At 35.8% G+C, this 18,921-nt stretch overlaps 1 protein-coding gene across 1 annotated transcript; it reads right to left on the reverse strand.

Annotated features, from left to right (window-relative positions):
• Window positions 1-37: 37 nt before the first annotated feature.
• LOC108466300 (zinc finger protein ZAT5-like) lies at window positions 38-1,327 on the reverse strand. The gene has a single exon (XM_017766632.2). The coding sequence runs from the start codon at window positions 1,032-1,034 to the stop codon at window positions 141-143; it is 894 nt and encodes a 297-aa protein (XP_017622121.2). The 5' UTR covers window positions 1,035-1,327; the 3' UTR covers window positions 38-140.
• Between the last annotated feature and the right edge of the window lie 17,594 nt (window positions 1,328-18,921).

Consider the following 18,921-nt stretch of genomic DNA (forward strand, 5'->3'; position numbering starts at 1 on the left):
ATCAAACGACGCCATGAAAATACAAAAGGTAACATACTTCACCAAAGAATTTTCTTTCTTCATTAACATAGATCAAAGTTCAATTTAAAAGAATTATGAACAAATTTAGTGGAAAAAATAATTAATGTTGCACATTGAATTTAATAATGACAATCAACTAAAGAAGATGCTGAAAAAACCAGTAGTTTTCCCTTGGAAGCAAATGATAGTACTTTATTATTAGGTTCCTTGTGAAGATCATCTTCTGGGGCTGGAAGGTTAAGATCCAATTGCAGAACAGTCCTTGGTTTCTTCCGCTGTTCGCTTGTCCGGACGACGGTGTCTAACGTTGTTGTTGCCGTTGCCGGTGTCTTCGTGGTTGGAGCATTAGTTAATGTCCTATGCCTTCTCATATGACCTCCTAGAGCTTGTCCGGACGAGAACCCGGCACCACATATCGAACATTCATGAACCCTCGGTTTTTTACTTGTAATATGAAGCGAAAGTGTCGTAGCCATTTCGTTGAATTGATCATAATGACGATGATCTTCTTTGTTGTGATTGTTATTAATATCTTGATCGTTAACTACCTTGAATTTTTTGTGGCTCGCTCGATGCCCACCGAGTGCTTGGAATGAAGGGAAACACCGGTTACATGTCTTGCACTGATGAACATCCGTCTCCACCGCCGCCGCAGTGGACGGTTCCGATGGTGGTGGTGATGGTGGTTTCACTTTCCTTGTTTGACCTTGAGATAAAAGAAGTAAACAATTCGCCATATCTTGTTCTCGTTCTTCTTTTTCTTCTGTACTGCTTTCTGCTAAATCAAAAGATGTTGTAATTGTCGGAGAAACACCAACAGCTCCGCCACCACCTCCACTAGAAGTGGTGGTGGTGGTGGTTGAAGCCACCACCGAAGTGAGAGGAGGAGACGAAGGCGGTGCTCTTGGACGTTTGGTGCGTTTACCTTTGATTATCTGCAACTGATGATCATCATCTTTGCAACAAACACCATCATCATCTTGACCCTCCATCATCATCATCATCATATCCATGAAAAGGGTTTGTGAAACACTGAGGCTGGTATTGGGTTTTGGTGACAGTTATGAGTTTCCAACCATGGAAGCCATTGACCATATATATATAGGTGTATGTATATAACATTAAAATGAATAAATAACTAAAAATGGGGAGAAGATACAATGTTTTTAATATGTGAGTAAGAGAAGGGTAAGAAAGGAGTGAGATTCGGTTGGCTTTGAAGCAAACCCATTACTTTTTTGCGACGATTCCTTGCATTAGAGTGGGAGAGGATTGGATTGCAAGCCTAGAACCACATAATTTGCGCCTCTCCACACTTTTATTTCACTGATATATACACGTTACATTTACAAATATAATGCAAGCAGCAAAAAAAAATTACTTTAGAGATAGTTTGATTGGTATGAGTATTGTTGTCAACGTAGGAGAACGTGGATTTGAATATGTTGAAGCGCATTATCTTCCTATTTATAGGTTGGGGAAAGGCTCAGTAGTTTTAGGTAATATGTCAAAAAGAACAAATATAACCCGAACCTATAATGGATCAGAATTGAATCATAAATTTTTGACAGGTTGTTGAAAATTTATCATTATATTAATTTTTAATTTTTAAAATTTTAAAAGAGCTACAATACAATTTTACTATTTTGAGAGGAAAGGCCACTTCTTGCAATTCCTTGTCTACGCCTTTGAATACAAGTATAAATATATTTTGAGCATATGCAAGATAAAATCAAATCAATATAAAACATAATGAATAGAAAACTGACAAGAACCAAACAAAACTCAGACATGGCATACGCACCAGGTGGAACTAGAGACCCACACATAAAGGTAGTAGTCGGGCGGGTTTGAGTGAGTTTAGGTCAGGTTATTTCGGTGTTTGAGTCTTTTTAGGTTTAGGTTTTTTCGTGTTTGGGCTTTTCGAATTTGGGTTATTTTGAGCTCAATCTCAAGTTCGGGTTTATTTTACATTCAATTTATTCATATTTCATGACATAAATAATATGTTTTAAGTATAAAAATTTAGAATTAAAATTTTGTTAACTATAAAAAGTTAAACCCTAATTCTTTAAAAAACTCTAATTTTTCTATTAAATAACACAAGTTTAAACTCTAATATGACTTTTAATTTTTATAATTTCTCTGATATATAAATATTTCTAAGATCTAAATACCTAAATTAGTAACTAAATTATCAAATACACATTTACATTCCAAAAATTAGATCATAGAGTTTTTGGTGTTTGTGTAATAGTGGTAATCTCATTTTCTCAAAAAAATTCATTATATATAAAATAAATAATTTATTTATTAAGGAAAAAATATTTGAAGAAAATTAATAATGAAAGATTTTATAAAATATGTAATAATGTTTGATTCTTTCTATTACTAAATTTGGGTTCAAGTTAGTTTCAAGCTTTTTTATAGTTATGATCTTTTTGAGCTCAGGTTTGATTTTTTGGTCAAATCAAGTTTAAAATGGGTTCGAGATTAGGATTTTAGAGTCGGGTTCTCGAGCTCAGGCCCATTTTTCCACCTCTACCCACACAAACACAATTGCACATGATGGAACAAAAGACCTAAGGCCTCAGCCTTTGCTAACAATGTCAATTGCCAATGCTTTATCGATTTTGGGATTATTTTGGATTGGATTAATCTAATTCATTAATTTGAATTTTAAATTTTTTATCTCATTTAGAATTAAGTGAATTTCAAGTGTGATTGTTTTGAGTTCAAATCCTTCGAGTTTTTTAAATTGAGTTATTACGAATTTGAATCATTTTAATTTTTGATCATTTTAGGATTAAACCATTTTGACTTCAATCCGGTCTAAGTTTAAATCATTTCATGTTTTAATCATTTCTCGTTAGAAAGGTTATTTTAATGATTTTTTTACTGCTAATTTGGATTAAAATTGGGAAGGGAGGAAAACAATCAAAATATAAAATTAAACACTCATTCCCATGCTTCATATATAGTAAAAAGAATGTCAACTATAAATTAGTAGGTAAAACTCCCTACACTAAGGTTATCTTAATATTAATGTTGACTTAAAAGCATAGTTCAATGTCGATTGAGTCCTAACTTGATTAGTATGGACATTGTTGTTAATATAGGAGGACATGGATTCAAGTGCGTTGAAGTGCATTATTCTCCTATTTATAAGTTGAGGAGAGACTATGGGTAGTTCTAAATATTATCTCAAAAAGAACAAAACCTATAAAAAAATTAAAAAAAAAAAACCTCAATGATTAATTAAACAACAAAGAGAATTATTAATTAAATAGGGGTTTTGGACTAATGATGTTGAGTTAAGCCACTTAATGAAGCAAGTTCATGTGAAGTTGACCCACCCCCAAATTGTGATTATTTGAAGACTATGAACCCTACAATCACGCCATCAATATGATCCAATAATATTTTATGAATCTCATAATCCCTTCACTCAATCATTAGCACTTAAGAGTTGGTATATGTGAACCAATTGATTTTTTTTAATTTATTGATAATTAATACAATTTTAAAATTGCATTAACTAACACATACCAATCTATATAGTCCATACTTATAGAGTATATAGTGTGAAATGGCATGTTCCAATTGTTCAAAATGGACTGGTTGACCTTAGCAATGTAAACAAAATCATGATTTTAAGAAATTAAATAAAATAAAACTCATGCATTAGGCATTATTCATTTTTAATACTAAACCTAATGTTAATTTGCTTTTTATTATTATTTAAGATCCAAATACGTATAATTTTTGGTATATTAAACAATATATGAACATGAAAGAAGAAATGCATAATCACATGTCTTACTCGAAAAATACTCTTTCATTGTGAATATAATTTATGCAAGTTATTTTGAGAAAATCCTTTTCATCTTAAGTAATAAAGAACAGATTATGGCATAGGTGAAAAAAATTTAATACATTTATAAAAAAAATTAGCATAAAAATCATGTATTATGATGTTTTGGGTTCAAATCCCGTTATATATATGTATGTATTTTTTTTTTCTGACATAATGTCGAGAACTATCTACAACCCCTTTCCTACCCATAAATAAAAAGATAATGGGGCGGCTTCAACGCATTCGAACCCACATCCTCCTGTATTGACTACAATGCCTATACCAATCGAGATAAGAGTCAACCCGCATAAAATAATACAATTATACGATTTAAACACCACATAAAAAATTAATTAATAACATACAATACAAAATGAATATCTAAATATATAAAATAAATATTAATTTATCAAAATTTATATAAATATATAACACTTTAAACACTAATATTATATATAACATTATGAGCAAGTGTAATGTGAAATGAATAGATTTAGAAGTCATGGAGAGATCCTTGGCGTAAGGAAATTAATATTTTTGGAACGAGGGAATTGAGAAGGGATTGAAAGAGGCACGTAAGGGCAAACGCCAGCATCACCAGTAGTCACTGACCTAAAGTAAAGCATCAAAATAATGCTTTTCTGGTTTTTCTGATTAAATTATTTCGGTTTAATTAAATAAATTAAAAAAAATTTAAAAGTAAAAAAATTCAATTTAATTGTTGATTCAATCAATTTTTTAGTTTAGTTCAATCAGTTCGTATCGATTTACTAGTAAACTAATTTGACATTTTTTTTAGATTGATGTATCAGTTGGTTCCTCGTTCAACCAACTGATCTAGCCCGATTTCCAACAACTCTGATCAAACATTCACAATCAAATATTTTTTTAAATTGTCAATTGAGTCTTAACTAAGGGCGGAGCCAGAAAATTTTTTGAGGGATGGTAGAATAAAGTTGTATATTTTTATGATTATAAAAGTGAAATTTTACCATATTAAGAGCCTACATCTTTATAATTTTTAAAGAATTAAATCAAATTTTTCTCATTCTTGGGGAGCCAAAGTGTAATTTTACCATATACTAATTTAATTTTTTTTTAATTATAAAAGGACTAAAGGTGAAAATTTCTATTTTAGGGGGCCCTTGCCAACCCCCTTGATTCCGCCCCTAGTCTTAACTCGATTTGTATGAGTATTGTTGCTAATGCAAGAGGATAAGGATTCGAGTGCGTTGAAGCACATTATCCTCTTATTTATGGATTGGAGAGGGGCTATGGGTAGTTCTAAACATTGTGTCAAAAAGAATAAATATGATCAAAACCTATCATGAGATTATTTAAAAAAAATATTTTTTAAATTTTATTATTTATTATTGTGGGAAATGTTTGGTGAAGTGCTTAAAAAATAATGGAATTTCTTTTTCTTTAATTTTGTGCTTTGCTTTGCTTTGATATGCTGTTTTCTTCTACTACTACTACTTCTCCACTTCCTTTAACTTGCAATATGTATTGGGTTTGAAATATATAAAAAAAAGTAGAGAATTAGGGTTAAAATAATGCAATTTGTTTAATATATATTTAAATTTTAAGAAAATGGATAACAAGTCTTCCTAGTTGGTGATGTATGAAATACTACATCATATTTATTGACTAGTCAATATATTTATATAGTTTTAGTAGTATGATTACACCTCATATATGTGTAAGATTAAGAAAACATTTAAGGACCTCATCTAATATATATATATATATATATATATATAACAAAGTTGAACATCCAACTTCATTAGTAGGATTAAGTGTTTATGGGTTAGATTTAGTGGTGGAGTCTGAAATTTATTCTGGGATGGAATTAAATCGTATATTTTTACGATAATAAAATGTAATTTTATTATTAATCACTTGTGTCTTTATAATTTTAAATGGTTGAATTAAATTTTTATCATTTGGAGAGCAATGTGTAATTTTACCATTATTAATTTAAAATTTTATAAATTATAAAGGGTCTAAATTAAAATTTTATCATTTTAGGGATTATGTCTCCACTACGCTTCTCCACTAGTTGGATCGAGCTAATATTTAGTATTAATAATATATATATATATATAGTTATTTAAGTCCACTTTGATTTAAAATACGAGTCATTAAATTCTACTTAAAATTTTTCATATTTATAAATAATTAATGTAAATTTACTTAAACTTAATGATATTGTTTTAATTTTTTTTATAAATATATACATGTTATTTTCATTTGATATTTATTAATTTTTAAATATAAAAAGTTAAATATTTTTAATTATTTTTTCTATTAGTCATTGAATTATATGTAAGTTGTGGTTTTAGTCTTTTTACTTTAATTTTATTATTTTTAGTCATTGTAATTTTCGAAATTTGAAATTGTAGTCTTAATTAAATGGTAGCTATTAAATTCATTAAGTTTTGTTATTTCTAAAATCTAATGTAACAAACATATTATTCACAAAAAAGCCAGTTACGGATTTAACGGTTGTTATTTGTGTCAAAATTAAAATTTCAAAATTCGAAAAGTATAGAGACCAAGAATGATCTAATTGGATAACATGAACTTAACCTACAACTTTATGCACAATACCAAGATTAATAGCAGAACTTAACCAAACATATATAATTGCTATCATTTGAGTCATGACTAAAATTTTAAAATTTGAAAAGTACAAAAGATAAAATTGATCGATTTAAAAAATACAGGACTAAAACTAATCAAATTAAAATATAAGGACTAAATACACATTTTACATATAGTAGATGGGATAATAGCATAATTTGACTCTTTTAAAAAAATTAATACAACTATAATTCAAACCCATATTATTCTTGAAAATATAAACACCGATTAATAGATACAACTTTAAGTTCATTTTTCAATATTTATATTGTAATAAATAGGAGAATGCTTTAAAAAGAGTGTAACAGCCTATGGTATTTATAAAACCCTTAATTTATTGATGAAACAACATGATTGATCTGATATTAATTGAATGAATTATTGATGAGATGGTGGTGCAACACTAATAAGAAATCTCCTTCATTAAGGGAAGTTTCATGGAACACTAATGGGAATTTAATTTAGGAGAGTTTTAATGCTGTAAATGATCACATACATTGAGAGAGGGGAAAATTATTTGTTATATATATTGTTGTAGGCTAATTTTAGCCCATTTACATCAAAACTCAATTTAGCCTTACCTAACCCACCAAAATTAAACCCAAAACCCAAAATATTAACTACCTAAAGCCCAATTTACATCAAAACCCCAATGGCCCAAACCCTAAGCCCAAATCAAAATAAAAAAACCCTAGCCCACAACTTAAACTTTTCTCAACTAAATCTTAGCCTTTTCCACCACCAACTCCACTAGTCACTCCTTTTCCACCACCAACTCCACTAGCCACACATTTTCCACCACCAAATTCACTAGCCACACTTACTCCATTACCTACTCCACTAACCACACTTGCTCCACCACCACTTGTACCTACAAATGAAGACATAAACAATAAAAAAGTATTTTGTAAATGGCTATATAAGCCTTCTCATATTTTGTATATGGGGATTTTTTTGGAGAGTTTTGGGAGAAAGTTATTGTAAAGGATTTTGGAGAGGTTTCTTTTAAAGTAATCAAGGAGAAGAGTTATTGTGAAGGCTAGTTTTGGAGAAGCTAGTTTTTTGAAGATTAATCAAAGATCAAAGCAAAGAGGTTTCTTTGTCTATTCTCATTTTAAGTTCTTTGTTTACTTATTGTTTTCCTTTCAATCTTATTTTGTTTCTTTTATCGAAAGTAAAAAAAAATAAAAGGAGGAAGCTTACCCATTTTACCGAAAAGTTTTTTGAAGTCCATTTAGTTGTATGCGGTGGTATGCCGTGATGATCCCATGACAGGACGATGGCCGACCTTGTGGCGAAAATCACCCTCTCTCCCTCTTTTTTTGTTATTATTATATTTCTTAATATTATATTATATATATTCTTTTAATATATTAGGTATATTTTAAATTCTATATTACGTATATATATATTTTATACTATTTTATTTATATATCTTTAATATTATATTATTTATATATATAAATTTTTTCCTACATGTTATCTTATGTATATATCTTAACTATATTATGTATGTATTTTTAACACTATATTATGTACATATTTTTAATATTATCACGTATTTATTTTTATATATGTACATATTGATGTAGTATTATTAATAGTATTTTTTAAAAACATCATTATTATTTCTAATATATATATTATGTACATCTTTTTATTTCTATTTTATTTTTTATTTGTCAATATTAATTATTATTATTCTAATATTTTGATATTTTAATATTTTATATTTTATATATTTTATTATTCACATCATTGTTCGCATTTTTGACAATAATATTCTTGGATTTTTTTACTATCATTTTAAAACTTTTACATTTTAATTTTAAAAATAAGGCAATGTACCAATTTTAATATTAAGTCATCAATTTCATCGCTATGTTGGGTGAAATTAATCGGCTCGTGTTAAAAACGGGACGTCCTTCTAAAAAACAAAAAAAAACTTGCAACTTCTCATTTCCTTCAATCGGATCACACTTAAATGTCAAATTGAATTCGTATTTTTGAAAATCAAGATAACATGTGTTTAATAAGATACCAATTTTGGGCGTCGTGAGGGTGCTAATACCTTCCTCGCACGTAACCGACTCCCGAACCTTAAATTTTCTCTGGATTTTAACGTAGACCTAAACTCAGCCTTTTATTTGTTTTAATAAGAGATCTAATAGGTGTCCGATCACACCTAGGAAAAAAGATCGGTGGTGACTCCCTGTTTATTTCAAAAATCAAACGTCAAATTTCAAACTTTTTTTCAATAAATTACCACAATTAGCGACCAAGCTAAGCTAAAATTTTTACGTCGCTACAGCTGGCGACTCTACTGGGGACAGCCTTTTTGAGAGTCGTGTCTGGAATTAAACACGTTTTGTCAAAATTTTCAAATTTCCTTGTTCAAAGTAAATATTTGGTTGTGATCCGAAAATCTCGTTTTCAAAATTCATGCATTTGTATCGTGCTGTAAATATTTCTTCTAACTTGCTTATTTGGTTGTTTTTCAGTTTTCAATTTTTATGGTTTTAATTTTGGTTTAGTTTCTTTAAGTGAAACGTAAAGGTTTATGAGTTGTTCCCCACACACCGTGCACGTGCATTTTTGTTGCATAACATGAGCTCTCTCTACCCGGGCTCCGTCCGTTTAAGTGAAAGTAAACGCTACGCCTTCGTGAGTTAACTCGTCCCTCCGCACAGGCTAGTGAATACTTTCGGGTTACATATGACTTATGCTTTCGTGAGTTAACTTGTCCCTCCGCATAGGCATAAGTAAATGTAATCCCTCGAATTGAACTCGTGAGCCTGTGATGGGTTATGACCGAGGCTTCGTGCTAATCTTAGCAGATGATAGTACGAGCAATTCGAGTACCTGTCTAGAATCGAGACTGCATATAATGAACCATACGAGCTATCCAATTAGAGCCATGCCGAACCTCTGTCCGCTTATAGTCACCAAAATAAGTACACGGGGAAAATGCCTTTTGCCTTTCATTTACACTGTTTATGCAAAAGAATTGGATTGGGTAGTTTAATTTGTTTTTCAAATTATATTTGTTGTGTTTACTAACCAAGTTTGTTTGTTTTATTTTATTTTCATCATGCATCATAGGCATCATATTAGGAAGGTGTTGATTAAAGGTTGGTTGCCAAAAAACGGGTTTCTGATGGAGGAGTCAATTACACAAATAACCGAGAAGAATGCCGTGGTTCGAGACTGGTCTCTAAAAACTCAGAGAGAAAAGGGGGATAGTCTAGTGGAAGGGTGTATTGCCAATTTGCCCGAACATATAACTGTAAATGTTCGCCAAAATAACCTTGAGGATTTGGTTCGAATTTGGAATCAGTGGGATTCGGACACTAGGGACATTTTCACCGAGAGGTATGGAGATATAGCTCACCGATCACCATCCGTGTGACGAACAGTTGATTCAAGCCATGGTTCGATTCGGGACCCGGCTTATCGTTGTTTCACCTTCAATCAAGAAGACATGACTCCAACCATAGAAGAGTATACTGCCTTACTCCGCATCGACAATGTACAATTCGGCAAAATATATGTGAAGGAGCCTAAGCCGATGACCTTCAAGAAAAAGTTAGTGAGACTGACAGACATGACTGATACATGGGCTGAAAAACAGATAAAGAAGAAGAATGAAACCATTTGCATTCCATGGTCCTCCCTACGAGATTTTGTTCTGAACCATCCCGACATGCTGAAAAGGGTAAATCTATTCGCTTTGGCCATTTATGGTTTGGTCATTTTCCCAAAAGTTCTCGGACATCTCGAAGTTGCAGTAGTTGATTTCTTCGAAAGGTTAAAACAAGGAGTCAACCCTGTCCCGACTATCCTAGCCGAGACCTTCAGGTCCCTGAGTACTTGTCGAAGGGTTGGAAAGGGACGATTTAGTGGATGTGCGCAATTGCTCAATGTTTAGATTTTGAGTCATTTTTGGAAAGTAGAGCACACTCCGTTCCATATGTTTTCAAAAACATTTGCCCCGCTAGAAGCTTACCTCAAGAAAGAATGGCCGAAGGAAGTTACCGAGCAACATTAGGTATCAGTCTTTCAGAATCTTCGCGCCGAGGATATAACATAGAGAGCACCCTGGATCCGTCCTTCAATTCTGCTATACAAATGTGGAAGCCAAGATTGGGTACCTTTACTCGGGTTATGGGGAGGAGTTGGATATGCTCCGCTATTAGTCCAAAGGCAATTTTCTTCGCGACAATTCCTACCCGCAACTGGAGGATTAGCACAGTTCGAGTTCGCTTTTGCGGGTGAAGGATATATGAAGAGAGTCCGAGACACTGCAAAGTCTTGGAAGGAAATTCATTTCATGGAATTAGCCTTATATGCTGATACCCTTACCCAAGATTATGACATATGGAGGAAGCAACGGGTAAATAGTCAGCAAATCTCGTCAACAAACTACACTATCCAGAATCCTTTCTCGGAGGAAACGCCGTCTGAGCTAGAGATGGCAAGACAAGAATTCGAACGAGAAAAGGCCAAGATGTCTCGGGACCTTAGTGCCCTTCAAGAAGAAAACTATCAATTGAAGATTGAAGTTCAGGTTGAAAGGTCCAGAACTGAAAAAGTATAAAGAGATGCCGAGATCGTGAGAAACGACTTAAGGGACCTTCATTTGGAAAACAAGAAATTAAGAAACACTATAAAGAATAGTGGGTTGGGTAAGTCGTCAGCAGAATGGAAGGAAGAAATTAGCAATATCAAAGGAGGAATGAAATTTTGGAAGGGAAAAGCAAAGAAAGAGGAGGAAAAAGCTGCATGCGCTGCGATAGAGTTAAAAAGGAAGAACGCTGAGTATGAAATGATGACTGCAGAATTTGTGAATAGTCAGTCTGAACATCAAGAATTAAAAAGGAAAGCACGAGATTTAGAAAATATGCTGCAATCTCGTCAACAACAGTTAGATAATCTCCTGAAGGCTCTAGAAGAAAAGAATGATCAGTACGATAGGGACATTCACGCGTATGAAGGAACTCTCCAAGAAAAAGAAATGCAACTCGACTTCTTGATCAATGAAATTCGCAGGGCGGCTATGCAAGTTGTTCAATTATCAGATGAAGCCGAAGTTCTCAGTTGCCAATTCCCTCCGAACCAAAGATCGAGTATATCGGAGTTCTTAGAGCAAGTGAAGAAACAAGGCAATGTGGCTAGAAAATTCGTGTAATTGTTGGAAAAATGGAAACTTTTTGTCATAGACTCTTTTGATAAATGAAATGCCTAAATATGGGGCTATCTTGAAATCAACACCAAATTCTTGCATATTTATTCATAACTAACATTTTGACATTCATACATTCATTCATGTATTCATTCATACATTGCATATCCCATATTCGGTCGCTAAAAGATAAAATATACAATTCGCAGTTGTAATACCACAAATCTGGAACCACGCCATTCCTATAAAACGCGCCGACAAGCTAGAGTAATGGAAGTTGAATTCAATGAGAGAATTGAAAAGATGGAAAGGGATAAAAGGGAATTACAAGAGCAACTGGCCAAATCACAACAAGAGACGAGAGACCTAATGGTGAGATCTCGAGAGGAATCACTAGAGCAAAGAGATCAGATGGCTAAAATGATGGAGATGATGACAACTTTGGTCAAAGGAAAAGGACCCATGCAGAACCCCGATGTTATGGAACCTCGGTCAAGAATTCACCACGATCAGGATCCACTCTATCCCCCGGGATTCACTCCACCGCCCGCGCATACAACACAAGGAGGGTATACTCAAGGGGAACCCACAGGCTTGGAACATCGACCTATGCCACCTGCTCCACCCACTAATTTAGGGCAAGGAATATTCGCGTCGAACCCAGGGGCTAGTCCTGCTGATCCACTAGTTCCAGATCTGGATGACCTAGCAGAGGTAGCCAAGTTGAAATTGGATAACCATGACGCAAAGTATAGGAGTCTAGAGGAAAGACTCAAAGCAATAGAAGGCACTGAAGTCTTCACCGCACTAGGTGCCAAGGAACTCAGTTTGGTACCTGATCTAATTTTGCCTCCGAAGTTCAAAGTGCCTGATTTTGAGAAGTATGATGGGACAAGGTGCCCAAAAGCACATCTCATTATGTTCTGTCAAAAAATGACTGGTTATGTGAACGAGGATAAACTACTCATACATTGCTTTCAAGATAGTCTAACAGGGTCAGCTCTTCGGTGGTACAACCAACTTAGTAGAGAAAAGATTCGATCCTGGAAGGACTTGGCGTCTGCATTCTGCGAGCAGTACAAGCATGTATCAGACATGGTGCCAGACTTGATGACCTTGCAAATAATGGAGAAAAAGCCATCAGAGACCTTCAGACAGTATGCGCAGAGATAGAGAGACGTCTCGGCTCAAGTGGAGCCCCCACTAACAAAAACAGAGATAATCGTTCTCTTTATCAACACCTTAAAGGCGTCGTTTTATGACAAATTAGTGGGAAGTGCCACGAAGGAGTTTGCGGATATTGTAATATCTGGTGAGCTCATAGAGAATGCCGTCAAGAGCGGTAGAATGGAAGGTTCAGAAGGTTCAAAAAGGGCAGCGCCTATGAAGAAGAAAGAACCAGAAGCCCATGGTGGGAATAGGAAACCGTTATGCCCCTAATCCATATCCAAATCAACCCCGACCTCGAAATTATCCACCTCCAAATTTTTATTATCCTCCTCAAACCCCTTACTACCAAGCACCACATCCGTCCTACCCCGTATACGCCATGAACAACCAAAGACCCGTCACCACTTTTTCACAAAACACTGCACCAGTTCAAAACCAACCCAGAAACGAACCAAGACCAATAAGGCCCAACCTCGAGAGGCCATAATTTACTCCTTTCCCTGTGTTGTATGGGGAATTGTACCCAAAACTCTTGGAGAAACAATTGATATCTCCCCATTACATGGCCCCCCTTAAACCTCCATACCCGAAATGGTACGATCCAAACGCTAGTTGTGCATACCATGCGGGGAACCAGGGGCATTCTACTGAGAACTGTCTTGCTTTCAAAAGGAGAGTTCAAGGGCTCATCGATGCGGGCATTTTGCAATTTGATGGTACTGGCAGTATGACCGAGAATCCATTCCCAAACCACACCGAAGGGAATGTGAGTACAGTAGGAGAGGAGGATAAACGACAAAGTAGAAGATGGGTTTTTGAAGTAAGAACACCTCTACAGAGAATCTGGGAGGTACTAAGTGAGAAAGGGTTGCTCTGTCGTGTTAACAGAGTATCCGAAGGAAAAGATGCAAAAGGTCACAGTTTTTGTGAGTTCCATGGCATTGAAGGGCACGACATTCAGTCCTGCAAGGAATTCATAAATTTACTGCAAAATATGATGGATAACAAGGAGATTGGGATTTTTTGTAAAGCCAAAGAGGCCGACAGTGGAGAAATATGTGCCTCTGACAATCAATCATCAGGTTTCTTGTATAGCGCCGACCGACCGTTAATAATTTATTATGACGCAAAGAAGGAGCCGGTGAAACCAAAAATGATAATTGAAGTACCATCTCCTTTCCCTTATAAGGACAATAAAGCAGTACCGTGGAAGTACAATGTCAATATCATCGCACCTGAAGGGGAAAAGCTCGAAGCCACAACTGAAGGCATTGGGGAAGTAGGTCATTTTACCCGCAGTGGGTGTTGTTATTCGAAAGAAGTCGAACCAGTAAAAAAGAATAGCGATTGGAAGCAAAAAGGAAAAGCAGTGATGCACGAAGTCGAAGTCGAAGTCGAGCAAGAAATTCCACCCGTGCAAGAAACCAAAAAGCCTGTGAATGAGGAAGAAGCTCAGGAATTCTTGAAATTTATCAAGCACAGCGAGTATAGTGTGGTGGAATAATTGAGTAAGCAGCCAGCACGAATCTCAGTTTTATCTCTACTGTTAAATTCAGAGCCACACCGGAATACTTTATTGAAGGTGTTAAATCAAGCTTATGTGGCCAACAACATATCCGTTGAGAAGCTTGATAGGTGGGTAAATAATCTAAATGCGGACAATTTCATCTCTTTTAGTGATGATGAGATACCGCCAAATGGTAGGGGCTCGGTGAAAGCGTTACATATCACGACTCGATGCAAGGGTTACATAATACCGAACATATTCATCGATAATGGGTCAGCGTTAAATATTATGCCATTGGCCACGCTTTCCAGAATACCAATGGATTTGTCCTACTTAAGGCCCTGTCATTCCACGGTAAGGGCATTTGACGGAACGAGGCGTGAAGTCATGGGAAAGATCGAAATCCCTTTGGAAGTGGGCCCTTACATTTATGATGTCGAGTTCAAGTCATGGACATTACACCTCTTATAAGCGCCTTTTGGGAAGACCACGGATCCATTCTGCTGGAGCAGTCCCATCATCCCTCCATCAAAAGGTGAAATTTATCATGGACGGTTGTTTGGTCACTGTCGAGGGAGAAGAAGACATTGTCGCATCTGTCTCTACCGATGCACCGTACTTGGAAGTGAACAAAGACGCATTGGAATGTTCCTTCTGATCCCTTGAATTCGTCAATGCCACTTTTGTTGTTGAGGGAAACAGAATTCCGATGCCAAAACTGTCGAGAAATACTAAAATGGGTGTCAAATTGACCGTAGGAAGGGGAGCTTGAGCAAGAAGAGGTTTAGGGAGATATCTGCAAGGAATAGTCAGGGCTTTAAAGCCAGTGCACCACAGGGCTCGATACGGTTTGGGGTTCCAGCCTGACATGCGTCAAAGAAGAAGACAGTGGAAAAAAAATCAAGAAATAAGGATTGTAAGAACTTTGGGCCAAGAACCAGAATGGGAACCAATAGAGTACCCTCCTTTGTCAAAAACATTTACATCTGCGGGAATGATGTACCCTGAACAAGATGGTCCACGAAACACGCTATGGTTAATTGAAAAGGGTTTTCAGAATATCAGTATAAATGTCATTGATAAAGGAGCTGACGCGAGTAAAGACGTCTCAAAGATACGCCCTTGTCCCCCGGGTTTCATGTTGAACAATTGGACTGCCGAGGATCTTCTTGTAGTTTATAAGTCTTCAGAGTAATGCTCAAACGTTAACATTCTGTTATGTCCTTAAATATAATAGAATTCTTTTGTAAGAGTTTGCATTCGCTCTTTATCATTTAAATGAATATCAATAAAGATGCATTTTGTCACGATTTTTTTTCGCATTATCGCTAATTTCATAATCATTTTCTCATTTCATAGCCTATACTCACATTTGCCTCATTGCCATGACATGACATTTCTTTGTTGATTCCAATACTTGGATGCTTCTCTATAGTTTCCTTTTCCATTCAACTTTCAAGTGCTCAGATATTGACGACATGAATAAACCCGTTACGAATCTTGAAATTGATTTTGAGAAGGCTGTTTGCTTAGGAGAATTTGAAGTCGAAGAAAATGCTAAAGATTACGTCTCGTCTCCTGAATTGTTAAGAATGGTAGAACAAGAGGATAAACAGATTTTGCCTCATGAAGAATCTGTGGAAACAATAAACTTGGGCACTGAAGAAAGGAAACAAGAAGTGAAGATTGGGACTTCTATTTCAGAGAGCACTAGGCATAATTTGATCGCGTTGCTCCGTGAGTACAAAGATGTTTTCGCATGGTCATACCAGGATATGCGAGGGCTAGATGAAGATTTAGTGGTCCACAAGCTCCCATTAAAGCCGAATACAAGCCTATCCAAAGAAAAATTAAGACGGATGAGACCGAAATCTTGTTGAAAATAAAGAGAAGTCAAGAAGCAATTTGATGCTGGCTTCCTACAATCCTCAAATATCCGAATGGGTGGCTAACATAGTCCGGTACCAAAGAAAGATGGCAAAGTACGAATGTGCGTGGATTACCGTGACTGAATCGAGCAAGCCCAAAAGATAATTTTCCTTGCCACATATTGATCGTTGGTGGACAACACAAAAAAACATTCATTATTTTCTCTCATGGATTGATTCTCGGGTATAATCAGATCAAGATGGCCCCGAGGATATGGAGAAAACTACCTTCATAACAATGTGGGGAACATTCTGCTACAAGTGATGCCATTCGGGTTAAAGAATCTTTGGGGCAATATATCGGAGGGCTATGGTGGCGTTATTCCATGACATGATGCATAAAGAAATAGAGGTCTCGTTGACGATATGATTGCTAAATCCGAGGGAAGAAGAGCATGTAGTGAATCTCAAGAAGTTGTTCGACGGTGAGAAAGTTCGATTAAAGCTCAATCCACCAAATGTAGGTTTGGGGCTACCTCGGGAAGTTGCTAGGCTTCATTGTCGATGAAAGAGGTATCGAGGTTGATCCAGATAAAATAAAAGCCATTCAAGAGTTACCATCTCCGCGCACGCAAAAGGAAGTTAGAGGATTTTTAGGGAGATTAAATTACATCGCCCGATTTATCGCTCAGCTTACCAACCAATGCGACCCAATCTTTTGAATTTTTCGAAAACATAACCCTGGGGAATGGAATGAGGAATGCCAGGTGGCCTTTGATAAAATAAAGCAATATTTGTCTAGTCCTCCAGTGCTAGTACCACCAACTCCGGGAAGACCATTGATATTGTATTTAACTGTGTTTGAAAATTCAATGGGTTGCGTACTGGGGCAACACGACGAGTCAGGAAAGAAAGAAAAGGCGATCTACTACCTCAGTAAAAAGTTCACTGAATATGAGGCAAAGTATTCGTCCATTGAAAAATACTGTTGCGCTCTGGTTTGGGTAGCTCGGAGACTCAGACAATATATGTTGTATCATACGACATGGCTAATTTCAAAGCTAGACCCAATAAAATACATGATGGAATCACCGGCACTCTCAGGAAGAATGGCACGATGGCAGATCCTCCTATCAGAATATGACATTGCCTATGTAAGTCAGAAGTCGATAAAAGGGAGCGCAATAGCTGATTTCTTAGCGACTCGAATGACGGAGGAATATGAGCCCTTGAAATTTGATTTCCCAGATGAAGACTTAATGTGCATCACAGAAATGGAATCCGAGTCATCAAAAGAGAAGTCATGGAAGATGTGCCTTGATGGTGCGTCAAATGCTTTAGGGCATGGAATTGGAGCAATCCTGGTATCACTAGACGGGAATCATTATCCGTTCACTGCAAGACTGAATTTTTTTTGTACCAATAACATAGCAGAATATGAAGCCTGTATCATGGGACTTCGTGCAGCTATTGAACAAAACATCGAAATCTTAGAGGTGTACGGGGACTCAAATTTCTAGTGGTTTACCAAATCCGTGGAGAGTGGGAAGTGAGGACCCAAAATTGATTAAGCACAGTGATTTAGTAGTGAATTGATCAAAGAATTCAAAGAAATAACTTTTCATTACTTCCGCGAGAAGAAAACCAATTGGTGATGCCACGCCACCTTGGCTTCAATGTTCAAAGCAAATAAAGAAGCGAAATAATGCCCTCAAAATGAGCATATACGAGTTCACGCACCTTTGTTGTAGCATTGAGAAAGAGGCGACGACGGCCATGGTTCCATGATATCTTAGAATATATCAAGAATCAAAGCTATCCGAACAAGTGAATGAGAACGACAAAAGAACAATCGGAAGAATGGCGGCGGGATTTGTTCTTGTTGGGGATATCTGTATAAAGAGGAAAGGATCAAGTACTTTTGAGATCGTGGATGATGTTGAAGCGAAAGATACTTGAAGATGTCCATGAAGGAATCATGGGACACATGCTAATGGTTTCGATATGGCGGAAAGATTATGAGACTCGGTTACTCTTGGTTGACGATGGAAAGCGGCGCATTAGTTTTGCGGAAAATGCCACAAATGTCAACTCTACTGGCGATAAAATTCATGTAGCCCTTCGCCCTTCACATCATGACTTCTCCGTGGCCTTTTTCTATGTGGGGCATGGATGTCATAGGGCCTATTTTCCAAAGCTTCTAATGGACATCGATTCATTTTGTGGTCATTGATTACTTCACAAAATGGATAGAAGCCGCTTCGTTTGCCAATGTGACCAAGACTGCGGTTGCGGGTTTTTAAGAAGGAAATCATTTGTCGATATGGTTTGCCTGAAAGAATCATTTCAGATAGCGCCATGAATCTGAATAACAAGATGATGAAGTAAGTATGCGAGCAATTCCAAATAAAGCATCATAACTCCTCGCCCTATCGCCCAAAGATGAACGGGGCTGTTGAAGTAGCCAATAAAAATATTAAGAGGATCATTGGGAAAATGACTGAGACGTTTAAAGATTGGCACGATAAGCTTCCATTTGCTTTGTTTGCATATCGCACATCTGTACGAACATCTACGGGAGCAACTCCTTTCTCTCTGGTTTATGGAATGGAAGCTGTGCTACCTATCGAAGTTGAGATCCCTTCTCTACGAGTCTTAATGGAATCAAAGT

The sequence above is a fragment of the Gossypium arboreum genome, chromosome 2 (genome assembly GCF_025698485.1).
Source record: "Gossypium arboreum isolate Shixiya-1 chromosome 2, ASM2569848v2, whole genome shotgun sequence".
NCBI classification, from domain to species: Eukaryota; Viridiplantae; Streptophyta; class Magnoliopsida; order Malvales; family Malvaceae; genus Gossypium; species Gossypium arboreum.